This window comes from Chiloscyllium plagiosum, unplaced genomic scaffold (assembly GCF_037043375.1).
Source record: "Chiloscyllium plagiosum isolate Xiang-an unplaced genomic scaffold, Cpla_swu_hap1 HiC_scaffold_50, whole genome shotgun sequence".
NCBI classification, from domain to species: domain Eukaryota; kingdom Metazoa; phylum Chordata; class Chondrichthyes; order Orectolobiformes; family Hemiscylliidae; genus Chiloscyllium; species Chiloscyllium plagiosum.
This window is the reverse complement of record NW_028270188.1, coordinates 47,121,619-47,135,917: the sequence shown is the minus strand read 5'-3', so window position 1 is coordinate 47,135,917 and position 14,299 is coordinate 47,121,619. Positions and strand designations below refer to the sequence as shown.

General features: G+C 47.5%; 2 protein-coding genes across 2 annotated transcripts in view; one reads left to right on the top strand and one right to left on the bottom strand.

Annotated features, from left to right (window-relative positions):
- The first annotated feature begins 2,207 nt into the window (after nt 1-2,207).
- Nucleotides 2,208-5,581, top strand: bola1 (bolA family member 1). Its single transcript, XM_087985174.1, has 2 exons — nt 2,208-2,364; nt 4,907-5,581. Exon 2 carries the CDS (start codon nt 4,932-4,934, stop codon nt 5,370-5,372), a length of 441 nt encoding a protein of 146 aa, XP_087841300.1. The 5' UTR covers nt 2,208-2,364; nt 4,907-4,931; the 3' UTR covers nt 5,373-5,581.
- Nucleotides 5,582-7,424: 1,843 nt separating this feature from the next.
- The window catches only part of sv2a (synaptic vesicle glycoprotein 2A), a 29,600-nt gene continuing 22,725 nt past the window's right edge, over nt 7,425-14,299 (bottom strand). The window contains exons 5-13 of the mRNA XM_043684029.2: nt 14,031-14,164; nt 13,255-13,344; nt 12,037-12,147; nt 11,781-11,869; nt 9,816-9,980; nt 9,078-9,211; nt 8,505-8,708; nt 8,112-8,271; nt 7,425-7,608 (exon numbers count right to left, since the gene is read on the bottom strand). Of these exons, the coding sequence (XP_043539964.2) occupies nt 7,425-7,608; nt 8,112-8,271; nt 8,505-8,708; nt 9,078-9,211; nt 9,816-9,980; nt 11,781-11,869; nt 12,037-12,147; nt 13,255-13,344; nt 14,031-14,164 (1,271 nt within the window). The remainder of the gene's footprint in view (nt 7,609-8,111; nt 8,272-8,504; nt 8,709-9,077; nt 9,212-9,815; nt 9,981-11,780; nt 11,870-12,036; nt 12,148-13,254; nt 13,345-14,030; nt 14,165-14,299) is intronic.

Here is a 14,299-nt window from a genome sequence, read left to right as displayed (position 1 = left end):
CTGAAACATCTAAATCCTGGAACCTGCAACTACCATTCCTGTCCCTGCTCTAATCATATCTCTGAAATGGCCACAACATCGAAGTCCCAGGTACCAACACCCATGCTGCAAGTTCACCCACCTTATTCTGGATGCTCCCGGCGTTGAAGTAGACACACTTCAAACCAATTTCTTGCTTGCCGGTGCCATCTTGCGTCCCTGAAACTTGATTTTGGACCTCCCTATTCTCAACCTTTTCTATACTCGAACTACAATTTTGGTTCCCATCCCCCTGCTGGATTAGTTTAAACCCACCCCAGTAGCCTTAGCGAATTTCCCCCCAGGATATTGGTACCCCTCTGGTTCAGATGAAGACCATCCTGCTTGTACAGATCCCACCTACCCCAGAAAGAGCCCCAATTATCCAAGAATCCAAAACTCTCCCTCCTGGTCAATCAGATTCTAATCTAAAAAACGGATTTACAGACTCTTACATGGATTCATGCAGATTTTGAGCAAAGTAAAATATAACTTTGCAAGTACAGATTCACCCCACAAACTTATTTCTGTATGTATGTGTCTGTGTGGTTTTTGGTCGGGGGGGGGGGGGGGGGAAGGAACCATGTTGTCTGTGAGAGTATGTGTATGTGTGTGAGCGTAAAGTTATATAAGTCTGTGAGAGGGTGTGTGTATAGTTATTATTGAGATGAACAGCCATAGAGCCATCCATTTGACATGCTTCCTCCTCGAGTCTTTAACAAAGTTAAAAATCACACAACACCAGGTTGTACTCCAACAGGTTTAATTGGAAGCACACTAGCTTTCGGAGCGGCTCTCCTTCATCAGGTGGTAGTGGAGGGTTCGATTCTAACACAGAATTTATAGCAAAAATTTAGTGTGATGTAACTGAAATTAAACATTGAAAAATTGATTGTTAAGTCTTTCATCTGTTAGAACACAGTGATAGTTTCACTTCTTTCACGTGTAAATCACAAAACCTTTTTTTAAAAATATTCCATTCTCGGGTTAGCTGTTAACAATGGTGATAGCTAGACAATATGTTGAAGGTGTTGGACCCCTGTGTTCTCTGTCTTAAACAACCGCCAAACCTCAAACAGATTGTTGTTCGTAGCAAGCTGCCCGGCTCTCAGGACAACTCCATACAACCCTGTCACAGTGGATACTGCAAGACGTGTCAGACTGTGGACATAGATACCACTATTACACGTGGGAACACCGCCCACCTTGTACGTGGCAGGTACTTGTGTGACTCAGCCAACGTTGTCTATCTTATACGTTGCAGGCAAGGATGCCCGGAGGCATGGTACATTGGGGAAACCGAGCAAAGGCTACGACAACGGATGAATGAGCACCGCACAACAATCAACAGACAGGAGGGTTCCCTCCCCGTTGGGGAACACTTCAGTGGTCCAGGACATTCAGCCTCGGACCGTCGGGTGACCATCCTCCAAGGTGGACTTCGGGACAGGCAGCAGAGGAAAGTGGCCGAGCAGAGGCTGATAGCTAAGTTCGGTACCCATAGGGAGGGCCTCAACTGGGACCTTGGGTTCATGTCACATTACAGGTGATCACCATTGCACTACACACACACACACTCTCACATACACACGGACACAGGTACACACAGACGCACACACAGACACCCACACACACCCTTATAGACACACACACTCACACATGCACCCCCTCACAGACTTAAGACACTCTGCACTCACTACACACACACTTTCTCACACTCACAACCCCCACCCCAGACAGACACAGACAAAGACCCACATGCACACATATATTTTGTGGGGTGAATTTGTACTTGCAGAGTTACAGTGCACTTTGCTCAAAAACTGCATACATTCATGTAGAACTCTGAGCTCAAAAACTGCATGAATTTATGTAAAACTCTGTTATCTCACTTTTTAGATTAGAATCAATCTAAGCATCCTGGCATAGACAGGGTGTTGTGTGATTTTTAACTTTACACACCCCAGTCCAACACTGGCATCTCCCAATTACTCTTCAAACAGACACCCTGGGGCTTTCATTTGGTCGCCCGCTTTCCCGCCTTCACGCATGCGCACTGAGTTGCCAGCTGCGGCGGGACGGCGAGCGAAGGAGAGTGCGCATGCGTGCTCTGACACAACACCACTGGGACAACAACTCCCGCCGAGCCGCGCGCCCATGTGCGCAGGCGCGCTGGCCGCATGCGGGTCGGAGCCGTTGGTTGACAGTTGGCCGGGCTCGCGCGTCACAGAGAGGGCCCGGGCCTGAACCTGAGCCTGAGCCTGAGCCCGAGCCCAGTATCTTCACCGGCCGCTCTGTCATTGCATTTTCACCCGGTCACCGGATCCTTCCTAACCAGTAGCCGAGGTAGGATAAAGCGTACCGCACTGTCGGAGGGTTAGTGCTGAGGGAGTGCCGCACTGTCGGAGGGTCAGTGCTGAGGGAGTGCCGCACTGTCGGAGGGTCTGTGCTGAGGGAGTACCGCACTGTCGGAGGGTCTGTGCTGAGGGAGTACCGCACTGTCGGAGGGTCTGTGCTGAGGGAGTGCCGCACTGTCGGAGGGTCTGTGCTGAGGGAGTACCGCACTGTCGGAGGGTCAGTGCTGAGGGAGTGCCGCACTGTCGGAGGGTCTGTGCTGAGGGAGTGCCGCACTGTCGGAGGGTCAGTGCTGAGGGAGTGGGCACTGTCGGAGGGTCAGTGCTGAGGGAGTGTCGCATTGTCGGAGGGTCAGTGCTGAGGGAGTGGGCACTGTCGGAGGGTCAGTGCAGAGGGAGTGGGCACTGTTGGAGGGTCAGTGCTGAGGGAGTGGGCACTGTTGGAGGGTCAGTGCTGAGGGAGTGGGCACTGTCGGAGGGTCATTGCTGAGGGAGTGGGCACTGTCGGAGGGTCAGTGCTGAGGGAGTGCCGCACTGTCGGAGGGTCAGTGCAGAGGGAGTGGGCACTGTCGGAGGGTCAGTGCTGAGGGAGTGGGCACTGTCGGAGGATCAGTGCTGAGGGAGTGTCGCATTGTCGGAGGGTCAGTGCTGAGGGAGTGTCGCATTGTCGGAGGGTCAGTGCTGAGGGAGTGGGCACTGTCGGAGGGTCAGTGCTGAGGGAGTGCCGCACTGTCGGAGGGTCAGTGCTGAGGGAGTGCCGCACTGTCGGAGGGTCAGTGCTGAGGGAGTGCCGCACTGTCGGAGGGTCAGTGCTGAGGGAGTGCCGCACTGTCGGAGGGTCAGTGCTGAGGGAGTGCCGCACTGTCGGAGGGTCAGTGCTGAGGGAGTGCCGCACTGTCGGAGGGTCAGTGCTGAGGGAGTGCCGCACTGTCGGAGGGTCAGTGCTGAGGGAGTGCGACACTGTCGGAGGGTCAGTGCTGAGGGAGTGCGACACTGTCGGAGGGTCAGTGCTGAGGGAGTGCCGCACTGTCAGTGGGTCAGTGCTGAGGGAGTGCCGCACTGTGGGAGGGTCAGTGCTGCGGGAGTGCCGCACTGTCGGAGGGTCAGTGCTGAGGGAGTGGGCACTGTCGGAGGGTCAGTGCTGAGGGAGTGCCGCGCTGTCGGAGGGTCAGTGCTGAGGGAGTGCCGCACTGTCGGAGGGTCAGTGCTGAGGGAGTGCCGCACTGTCGGAGGGTCAGTGCGGAGGGAGTGCCGCACTGTCGGAGGGTCAGTGCTGAGGGAGTGCCGCACTGTCGGAGGGTCAGTGCTGAGGGAGTGCCGCACTGTGGGAGGGTCAGTGCTGAGGGAGTGCCGCACTGTGGGAGGGTCAGTGCTGAGGGAGTGCCGCACTGTGGGAGGGTCAGTGCTGAAGGAGTGCCGCACTGTGGGAGGGTCAGTGCTGAGGGAGTGCCGCACTGTGGGAGGGTCAGTGCTGAGGGAGTGCCGCACTGTGGGAGGGTCAGTGCTGAGGGAGCGCCGCACTGTCGGAGGGTCAGTGCTGAGGGAGCGCCGCACTGTCGGAGGGTCAGTGCTGAGGGAGCGCCGCACTGTCGGAGGGTCAGTGCTGAGGGAGCGCCGCACTGTCGGAGGGTCAGTGCTGAGGGAGCGCCGCACTGTCGGAGGGTCAGTGCTGAGGGAGCGCCGCACTGTCGGAGGGTCAGTGCTGAGGGAGCGCCGCACTGTCGGAGGGTCAGTGCTGAGGGAGCGCCGCACTGTCGGAGGGTCAGTGCTGAGGGAGCGCCGCACTGTCGGAGGGTCAGTGCTGAGGGAGCCCGCACTGTCGGAGGCTCAGTGCTGAGGGAGCGCCGCACTGTCGGAGGGTCAGTGCTGAGGGAGCGCCGCACTGTCGGAGGGTCAGTGCTGAGGGAGCGCGCACTGTCGGAGGCTCAGTGCTGAGGGAGCGCCGCACTGTCGGAGGCTCAGTGCTGAGGTAGTGCTGCACTGTCGGAGGGTCAGTGCTGAGGGAATGGGCACTGTCGGGGGTCAGTGCTGAGGGAGTGCCGCACTGTCGGAGGGTCAGTGCTGAGGGAGCGCCGCACTGTCAGACAGTCTGTTTCTTGCTCCTCCAACAATTGTTGTTCCTCTCCCTGCATAGTGCATCATTTCAGTGCCTTTTCATATTTCTCAAGTAGCTGACAGCACGACTCTTATCAATTGTCCCCTGCCCTTTCCTGGTGCACACTTTCTTGTAATAGTAGAAATGTTGACTGATACATATTTAAAACACCTATGTTGCCCTCTCCAATCTTTGCGCTGAGTGGTGTGTCCAAGAATTTTTATTCTTTCAAGTTGGCATTTACAGTATTGCCTACCCCAAATTTAATCTCTTTGAAAAGGGATGGCGGGGAGTATATTTAACTTCTCTTTCTTGGTTACTACATAATCTATTGTGGTGATTCGGTAATCTCAAGGAGGCTGTGTGGAATATGAATGTTCACCTCTTGCGCTAACCTCAATCATTTCCCTGGGATCACTAACCAGCTTTACTACTTCAGTTGGCAGGTGATAACAGCAGCTTGGATGAGCACCCTGCTGAAGCTGCTCCGATCTGTGCCCGCCCTTAGCTCAAGAGCAGTGATAATGACCTCAGCAACTCATGCCATGGATGGGCCAGTGACGAGTGCCATTCACCTAAAACTGGAGCAGAGACTGACACCCACACACTTGCAGGTCATCAATGAGAGCTACATGCATGCGGTGCCTTCTGGCTCAGAGACCCACTTTAAGGTGGTGGTGGTGAGTGAGAGATTTGAAGGGATGCCTTTGCTCCAGAGACACCGGATGGTCAACGACATTCTGAAGGAGGAGCTGGCAACCAGGATCCACGCCCTTTCAATCCAGGCCAAGACACCCCGGCAGTGGGGAGCTGAGCCTCACTTCGACAGGAGCCCGGCATGTCTGGGAGGGTCCAAACATGACCCGAATGTGGCAGTCAAACTGGAAGCACTTTCAAAAGACTGAAGGGCTCTGAGTAGGTTATGCAAGCCCCAGGACAAAAGGACTGATTCAGACAGGAGTCACTGTCATATTACACACTGCTGAAATGTTCCAACAAGGCAAGACTTTGGTCATGTGCTGCTTTAAATATGGCAATTGATCAAGAAAATAAATTTGTTTGCCTTGCAATTTCAATTATCTCTATCATGTGAAATAAATCAGAACAGAAAGCATCCATTTAGCTCATCACTCCTATACTAGTTGTTAGAAAGAATTGTTCGATTTGTCATACTCTCCCCAAGTCCTGCAAACCTACCATTTTAAGGATTTATTCAATTTCCTTTAAAATATTATTTGTAAATCTGCTCGTCCAGGCAGATTACAACAACTGACCGCATGAAAGTCATCTCCCCTTTCACTTTTAAATTTGTGTCCTTTGGTTTCTGGGTCTTCTGCTTGTTTTCCCCCATATACTCTGTTGAAATCCCTTGTAGTTTTGAAGACCTCACTAATCTCAGGTTCTCTAGTTTCTTAAAGTGACACAGCTGCCTCATAAAAGCTTCTTGAGCATTGAACTTCCTCCCTGGGTGGTGATCCAAATGTGTGAATCAAAACAGTGTGTTGGTAAGGTTTGACTGTTGGGTCCTCAACCCATTTTCATCCAGTGTCCAGTTAGAGTGCAGGAGACTGACTTGATTTTTCTCTTCACGATCCTGAGTGTTAAAGTAACTGTAGCTCCTCGGGTAAGATAGGTCAAAGGCAATCCAAAACAATTAAGATAAGGGGCATAGCCAGCAATGGATGGTCCACAGTTCTTTATTTATTTTGTTACAGCTTGGAGTAGATCTTTGCCATTGAGAGGCCTCTTTCTTTAAATATAATACAAAACAGCTAAAATTCAGACACACTACAATTGTACTCTATTATATCTGAAACTATACAGATAACCTCCATCTATCACCGGGTTTTACACAGACAGACAACAAGGCAGCAAGGAATAGTCGCACAACTGCACAAAAACAGTTACACGCTCACACATACTAGTTTCTAAATCTATAGCATTCACAAGTCTGAACAAACCTCTCACCAGAGAATTAAAACGAGACGCAGAGTAGAAAAATATTTGGCGATTGACAATGGATCACTCCTTACAACAGCCACAGAGCCACTGATTGTCACCACATCGGCCTACTGTTAAGTGAGCACCATGGGTCGAGACAGGTACAGGAAAGGGAGACAAGGAGTGAGGGATGGAAAAGGGAAAGGAGTTTCAACTTGTAATTAGATTCTGATTTTAATATTTCATTTGTAAATGATGACCAGACTCAAAGGGCTCAGTTAGTGTGCTTAGGTTCATTAATTGGGTCTGGTTAGGAATTAACCAGTGACTGTGATGATTCTATCACTTCCCGCACACCAAGCCAGCCACAACCCTTTACTCCTTTGCCCTTCAACACATCTCTCTCACACACACACACATACTCTCCAGTAATCACCAGTTTCAAATTGGAAGGAATAAATTCTCCCTGTGCTTCCCCATCGTACCCAACAGCCCTGTGCTTCACCCTCGGACTTGATTATTGTATTGAATCTAACTGGGTAAGGTTACTCTGGACAGCTACACTAAAAATTGCACAAACTCTGCCTCATACCAGTAAATGAAAAATTGGATCACTGTACAGATCACATGATTAGGGCCTAGCAAACTATGCCTCAGGATTGAGCCTGGAATCTCAACCACACAGTATTTACACTTTGAGAATAATCCAGGAAATACATACATAACACTGCCATTCCTGAGCTTACATGGCAGATGATTTGTGCTCTGGGGGTTGTCAGGTTATTCTACTCTATGGGTTCTGTGCTCCTCCTACACCTTGTACCACTGTGGTCTGTACAGTGAGATTTGTGTACACAAATACCAGAAGGGTTTATTTACATCTGCAGGAGTTGGTAATGAGTTCTATAGAGTTTCATTTCTTGTCCACATGGGAAAACATACAAAAACAATATGAAAGAACGGAGGAAGATGAGTCACAGTGTCTACATCTACAGGGGCTCTGGCTGAAGCCAGACTCACTGCAGCACCTGGCCACGAGTCTCTGGGAGTTTTAGAGCCAGGTAACTGCCCAATGCCAGGGCAACAGAGGCCAATATGATGGGCACTGCTCTGGTGACCCCCACAAAGGATTGGAATATACTGATGCCCAGTACGGCCGCCAGCTTACACAGAGCATTGAGAAATCCGAAGGCTGTGGTCCTAGCAGAATAAAAAAAAACACTGATTTAATTAACAGAAAACAGGGCAAAAGAAAACAGAATCAACACAGCTCGAACCATCACGAAAACCAACCTCCCACCCGTGGACTCCATCAACACTTCTTATTGCTGTGGAAAGGCTGCCAACATCAAAGATTCCTCCCACCCTGGTAATGCTCTCTTCCAACCTCTCCATCAGGCAGAAGATACAGAAACTTAAACACATGTACCAACAACTTTGCTGTCTCATTAGAGAGAGAGAAGACTGGTGGTGATTTAACATGAGGGCCACCATACCTCAGGTAAGGGGAGAGTCCTTCAGGGTAACCTCAGCCAGTGATGGGAATTGAACCCACGCTATTGGCATCATACGCTTCACAAACCAGCTATCCAGACAACTGAGCTAAACCAATCCAAGGGAGGGGTGCAGCCCATGGTTGACAAAGAAAAGGTAAAGGTAACATTACCAGGAAACCAGCACCCTTGCAAGAGACTGACTCATACCGCTTATCAGATGGATAGAGCTCCACTGTAATGACATCGAGTGCGTTCCATGAAGCAATGCTGACTCCCCCGAATAGACAGAGCAGTGCGATCATTGCAGACTCATTATTACCAAAGGACACAAAGAAACAGCTGATGCAGGAGAGTGTGCTGGAGCCAGCTAGCGGTAGGGGGAAAAAAGATTAGAGAGAGAAAAGTTATTACACACTACAAAGCTCAAGAAAATCTATCATCTGGATTATGGTATGGCACAGTTATATGGTATAACTTGACTGGCTAGGACAGGGCTAGCAGTAAGGTGTAAGGAGGCACTTACACATCAATCAAAACATCTGGAGCCCTGAAGAATGAGACACAATTCCATATACCTCATTTACTACTGCTGCCACTCACCCAGCATCCTAAGCCGACCGATCTTGTCCAAGAGAAGAGCAGACACTATGTTTCCAGGCAGTACAGCTAGAGATCCCAGGAAGCTAACAAAGTAGATCATGTAGGCATTGTTATCATCGCTGAAGTCAAGCTGACAGCCCTCCTTACTGTGCAAGAACGTACTGTTTATCAGACGGCAGCCCATCAACTTATAGTCAAAGAAATCTGTATAAACAATAACAGTTCATCAGCATGACATCGCAAGGACATTCTAACTCTCCAGACAACTGACAATCCAGTTCCCCCACTTCACCCTACATCTGAGTACTAATCAGGAGCAGATCCTCTAATTAAACTTCCAGCCCCGAACATACATATATTCCCCATTCAAGCACAGTGAGTCCACTCAGAGACACTGTCCATAGCACGCTGTTCCAATTAATATTGGGAAGAGCTTCAGACAGCCTACTTTCTGACAGATGCCCATAGGTTCCCCTTGATAATACAAACAAGCTCTCACCATTTAACACAGTTACATGGAGTGGAAGTGAGAGGAGTTGGTAGTAACAAGCACAAGACATGCAGCTAGTAAACCTGTATTGTAGAAGAGTGTTGAGATAAAGGTGCAGTTCTTGAAGAAACTGTTACTCGAGGTAATGTCTTCAAAATAACATTCTTCAAACAGGGAGTCCTCGAATATCACTGATTTCAGCTTCATCCCAATAAATCTGTCCAAGATAACAAGAAAATAATATCATAATTATCTCTTAATGCTGTGCTTTCAGCATGAAAATTGTTCTAACTCCTCTGTGAGCATAGGGAGAGTGAGAGACAAGACCTTGGTGTGAGTGAGGGATCCCAAGCAACATTGCAGCCTAGCTGCCTCTGAGCTTGTGACCCCTAAATTCCAGCTCACAGACCCTGCATGGGGGTTGTAAGATGGACTTTTGAAGCCTTGCCCTGAAAGGACAGTTTTAAGATTTTCATACCAAACCAAGCATAGACAGGTAATGTCAAACAGATCCGCAATGTGTAAATGAATGGTAAGATAATCCACACCGTAAGGACTGGGAACATCTGATCTCTAATCTCAGCTCACATAGAGATCAACTAGAGTTTCCAATCTGATTCCCAGCTTCACATCTGGTGAGGCCATAACATTAGGTGGAGTGTGATGCCTGCTCAACTCCATTGCTTTCCCTGTCCCTCGGAGTGGATCCGTCTGGAAGACAACCCGTGCCCACAGCTATAGGGAAGGTTGTTCTTCCATTAAGACTCTAATATTACACCTAGGACTCTCCGTGTCTTTTATGTAATTTTGTGGGCACTCACTTGTCGTTGTAGTAATCACCATTCTTGTGAATTTGATTTTCAAGTGTAAAGTTAAAGGTGAAATGTTCAACCTTCTCCTTGTAGAAGACTTTAGTGCGTGAGGAGTACTCCATCATCTGCAAATGTTTGATCATGTCCGGGAACCACACTGTCAGACCATAGTAACTGAAGAACACAGAGCTTATATCAGAAGGTTGTGTGGCAACCACACTCCGATTGTATTTCAGAAACATCAGTTTGGTTACAGAGTAAAAGCTTTCTCTACATTGTTCCAATCAACCTCACCCAGAACAAGTATAGTGCAGGTTAGATATGGAGTAAATTCATCCTATGCTTTCCCCATCCAAACACTCCCAGAATAGACACAGTATGGGGTTATATGCAGAAGAAACTCTCTCTACTATTTTAAACTGAAAGTAAAGTTCCCTTGACACTGTCCCCATCAAACACTCCTGGGACAGTGATAGCACAGGGTGAGATACAGAGTAAAGCTACCTCTACACTCTCCCCTGTCAAACCCTCTCGGAACAGGGACAGCACAAGATTAGATAAATAGTGAAGCTACCTCTACTTTTTAAAACTATAAATAAATAGAAATAAATCTTCCTTAACACTGTCCCAGTCAACACTCACAATTCGGGTAAGGCACAGGGTTAGTTACACTAAAACACCCTTTATACTATCTCCCTCCTGCACCCCTACTCCCCAGAAACAACATACACTCACAGGATGGGGAAAGCATGGGGTCAGATACAGAATAAAGCTCATTCTACACTTCTCAAATACTCCCAGGACATTAACAACAGAATAAACTCCTCTTTTAAACTGAAAGTAAAGCTACCTTGATGCTGTCCCTATCAAACACTCCCAGGACAGGGACAGCACAAGATAGATACAAAGTAAAGCTGCCTCCTTTCTCAACTAAAAGTCAAGCTCTCTGCCTATCCTATCAAACACTGCCAGGGCAGGTACACCACAAGTTTAGAGACAGAGTAAAGATTCCTTTACCTGTACCATCAAATATTGTCAGAGCAGGAACAGAATGGGGTTAGATAGAGAATACAGCTTTCTCTACACTGTTCCCATCAAACATTCTCAAGGTTTGATACAGAGTAAAGCTCTCTCTGTACTGCCCTCATCAAACACTGTCAGGACAGGGACAGCACATCATCAGATACAAAGTGTCACAAAGCTTGTTCCTTTTTTCTCTAAAAGTTGTTCGTTGGCTCAAGGAGACTCTGTCCTTGATTTTTTTCAGAGGGGTAATTAACTGGGCCAGGCTCCGATCAGTCAGGTTTGGCACAGAGATGAAAAGGATTTTGAGAGGCCTTTTGTTTATATGTAAGCAGATGAGACTTCAGGCCAAAGTGGACATGTTTTAGAAGTGACCTGGAATAAGAAAGGGGAATGGTCAGCTCTCTAGCTGAACTGAGCAGTTTTAGTTCAGTCTGACCTGGTGAAGAGTTAAACAGGGAACTGTGTGGAAATCCTCTCTCTTCTGCCCTACAACTTCAACCTGTAAGCATATGTTCCATTTATACTGGTTTTTAAAGGCAGTTTGCTTATTGTGATTGGGTTGTGCATATTCGGAACAGCATAATTAAGTCTAATTGGATAGGCTGAGTTCTGGAGGGGTTCTTTATTCGGTTCTTTGTGTTTCATTGTATAATTTTGTGAATAAATCTTTCTGTTTTAAAATCAAGTAGTCAACCTAGCTAACTCAATCCGGGTAATTATCACTGCACACTTACTGAAACAAATGGCAAAGTTAAAGTCTGAGCTGCTTGCTTAAAAATGTTTTGAGTGGTCTGGCTTAGTCCATAGCAAAAGTAAAGTTCCTGCTATACCATCCCCATCAGACACTCCTATGAAAAGTATAGCATGGATTTAGATATAAACTCCTTCTCCTTCTTCCTCCACACCCCGTCAAACACACAGTCTGCCAGGACTGAATAACAAACCAACCTAAAGGCCATTGTGAACCAAACTGCCATCATAAGGAATGTTGTACGGCGGTACTGGATTGAGAAACACTGCAGGAAGTTGCTCCGAACCTGCACAAACAGACAGTAAATGAATGAATGCGTTGCTGTCAATCCAATGCACAACCTTATTTCCCTGCTTTACCTTTATCTGTGTGCCACACCCCATAGGAGGGAAATTCTAATGATACATGCGCTTCCTGGCTGCATGATGTATAATTATGTCTGAGGATGTATACCTGCTGAAAGATGTTGGTGAAGCGGACTAGCCAGCGTCGGTACCAAGTGCCTGTATCTGACTGGATCTCGATCAGTTCATCCAGCTGTTTGGGGGTTTTAATGTGCGTTACCTGTGGAAACACAAACAATCAGCATTGAGCAAAGACATAGTGCAGCTCAATAAAACTACTCATAATTAACTTTACTGTAGTGTTCAAAACCTTCTATGGCAATGTATATGCAAAGGATGCAGGAGAGCCAACCAGTGAATAAACTAACAACTGACACGCAGAATAACATATCAAACCACAGCATAACCTTCATTCAAAGGGAACAAAATGATTGTGAAGCTTAAGAAAAATTGTCACATTTAATTTATCATATGAAATGTGACTATAGATGAATAAATCTGCAGATCAGATAACAATCATCACTTAACTTGCAACTGTTCACTGAGACTCTTCAGCACCTACAAGACAAATTCCGGAATGGGCTGCACTTTTTCTGGATTAGGGCAGCTGCTACAATACTCCAGGAGTTCAACAACATTCAAGAAAGATGGCCTGTTTGATTAGCAGCACAAACCCTGGGTTAGACAGCAAGGAGAAATTAGCCAGGGTTCCTGGTCCTGATCATTGTCCAATGACCCCGGATAAGAGAGAGAGGTTAAATCAGCTAGAGCTTCTGCTCATGATAGACAATAATAGACAATAGGTGCAGGAGTAGGCCATTCAGCCCTTTGAGCCTGCACCGCCATTCAATATGATCATGGCTGATCATTCCTAATCAGTATCCTCTTCCTGCCTTATCTCCATAACCCTTGATTCCACTATCTTTGAGAGCTCTATCCAACTCTTTCTTAAATTAATCCAGAGACTGGGCCTCCACTGCCCTCTGGGGCAGAGCATTCCTCATCTCTGTCCTAAATGGTCTACCCCGTATTTTTAAGCTGTGTCCTCTGGTTCGGCACTTACCCATCAGCGGAAACATGTTTCCTGCTGCCAGAGTGACCAATCCTTTCATAATCTTATATGTCTCAATCAGATCCCCTCTCAGTCTTCTAAACTCAAGGGTATACAAGCCCAGTCGCAGATCAATATCCAATGATCTGGAATTTAGAGAGGAGGGAAATCTCTATGCAGGGACTACTTTATTAAAGAAAGCTAGCCTTGCCACAACCTGAAAAGCCTATCATTAACTCAAAGTTCAGTGAGTTGTGACCAAATCAAGATACTCACAGAGAAGACCCGTTCCGGGAAGCCTTTGGCCCTCATGTTGATGTCATGAACCTGTTTGAGAATCATCCAGCCCTCATCGTGTTTGCCATTCTGTCAGAAGATAGATAGAGCAGGTCACTCTACTGGAATAATCTGCAAACTTTTCAGACTAATCAGATTTGTCACTGTCTCTCTCTGTCGGGTAGTTCCTCTAATGTGAGCAGTGCTGACACCTTTCCAGGCGTGAACTACTTGGATCCAAATACTAGCAGTTCCAATATCACAGCAATAAACTCAAGACAGAGACTCATACAGCATCTCATTCCACACCACATTATGAAGGAAATACAACTCTCATTTCCAGTCAAGGAAGGTACAGCACAGGGTGAAATACAGAGTAAAACTGCCTTGACTCTTTTAAACAAAGTAAAGCTTACTCTACACAGTCCCCATCAAACACTCGCAGGACAAGTACATCGTGGGGTTACGTACAGAAAAACATTCTGTCTACTCTTTTAAACTGAAAGTAAAACTCTTAGTTTTTTAAACTGGAAGTAAAGAGCTCTCTACAGTGTCCCCATCAGACACTCCAGGACAGGGAGAGCACAGCTTTTGGAACAGAGTTAAGCCTTCTCTGCAGTATCCTCATCAAACACTCAGTATGGGGACAGCATGGGATTAGATACAGAGTAAAGCTCTCTAAATTAATGAAAATCTTCTGCCAGCCTTGTGCCTGTGGGTCGTGCTGAGGATTGTAAGCAAGCATGTAGTGAAAGAGGGGAAACAGTGGTAGTTACCTCTAGGTAGAAGCGAGGACTCTCAGGCATGAAGTTGAGGGCCACAATCGCAAAGACGGAAGGAAAGGCACAGACAAGAACAAAGACTCGCCAACTGTGGAACTGGTATGCTGATCCCATCTGGAAACTCCAGCCTGGAGGGAAAGGGAAGGAAAGGGAGAGGTGGGGGATGGAGGAGAGTGATTGAATTGAGACAGTGCAGGAAATTAAGAGAATTGGATGAGGACAGGATATGGGGATGGAACAAGATGGGAAGGGAAAGGATAGTG

Bases quoted from the DNA above. Each gene is read 5' to 3' on its own strand.
- bola1 (XM_087985174.1), top strand. From the start codon at position 4,932: ATGAGCACCCTGCTGAAGCTGCTCCGATCTGTGCCCGCCCTTAGCTCA.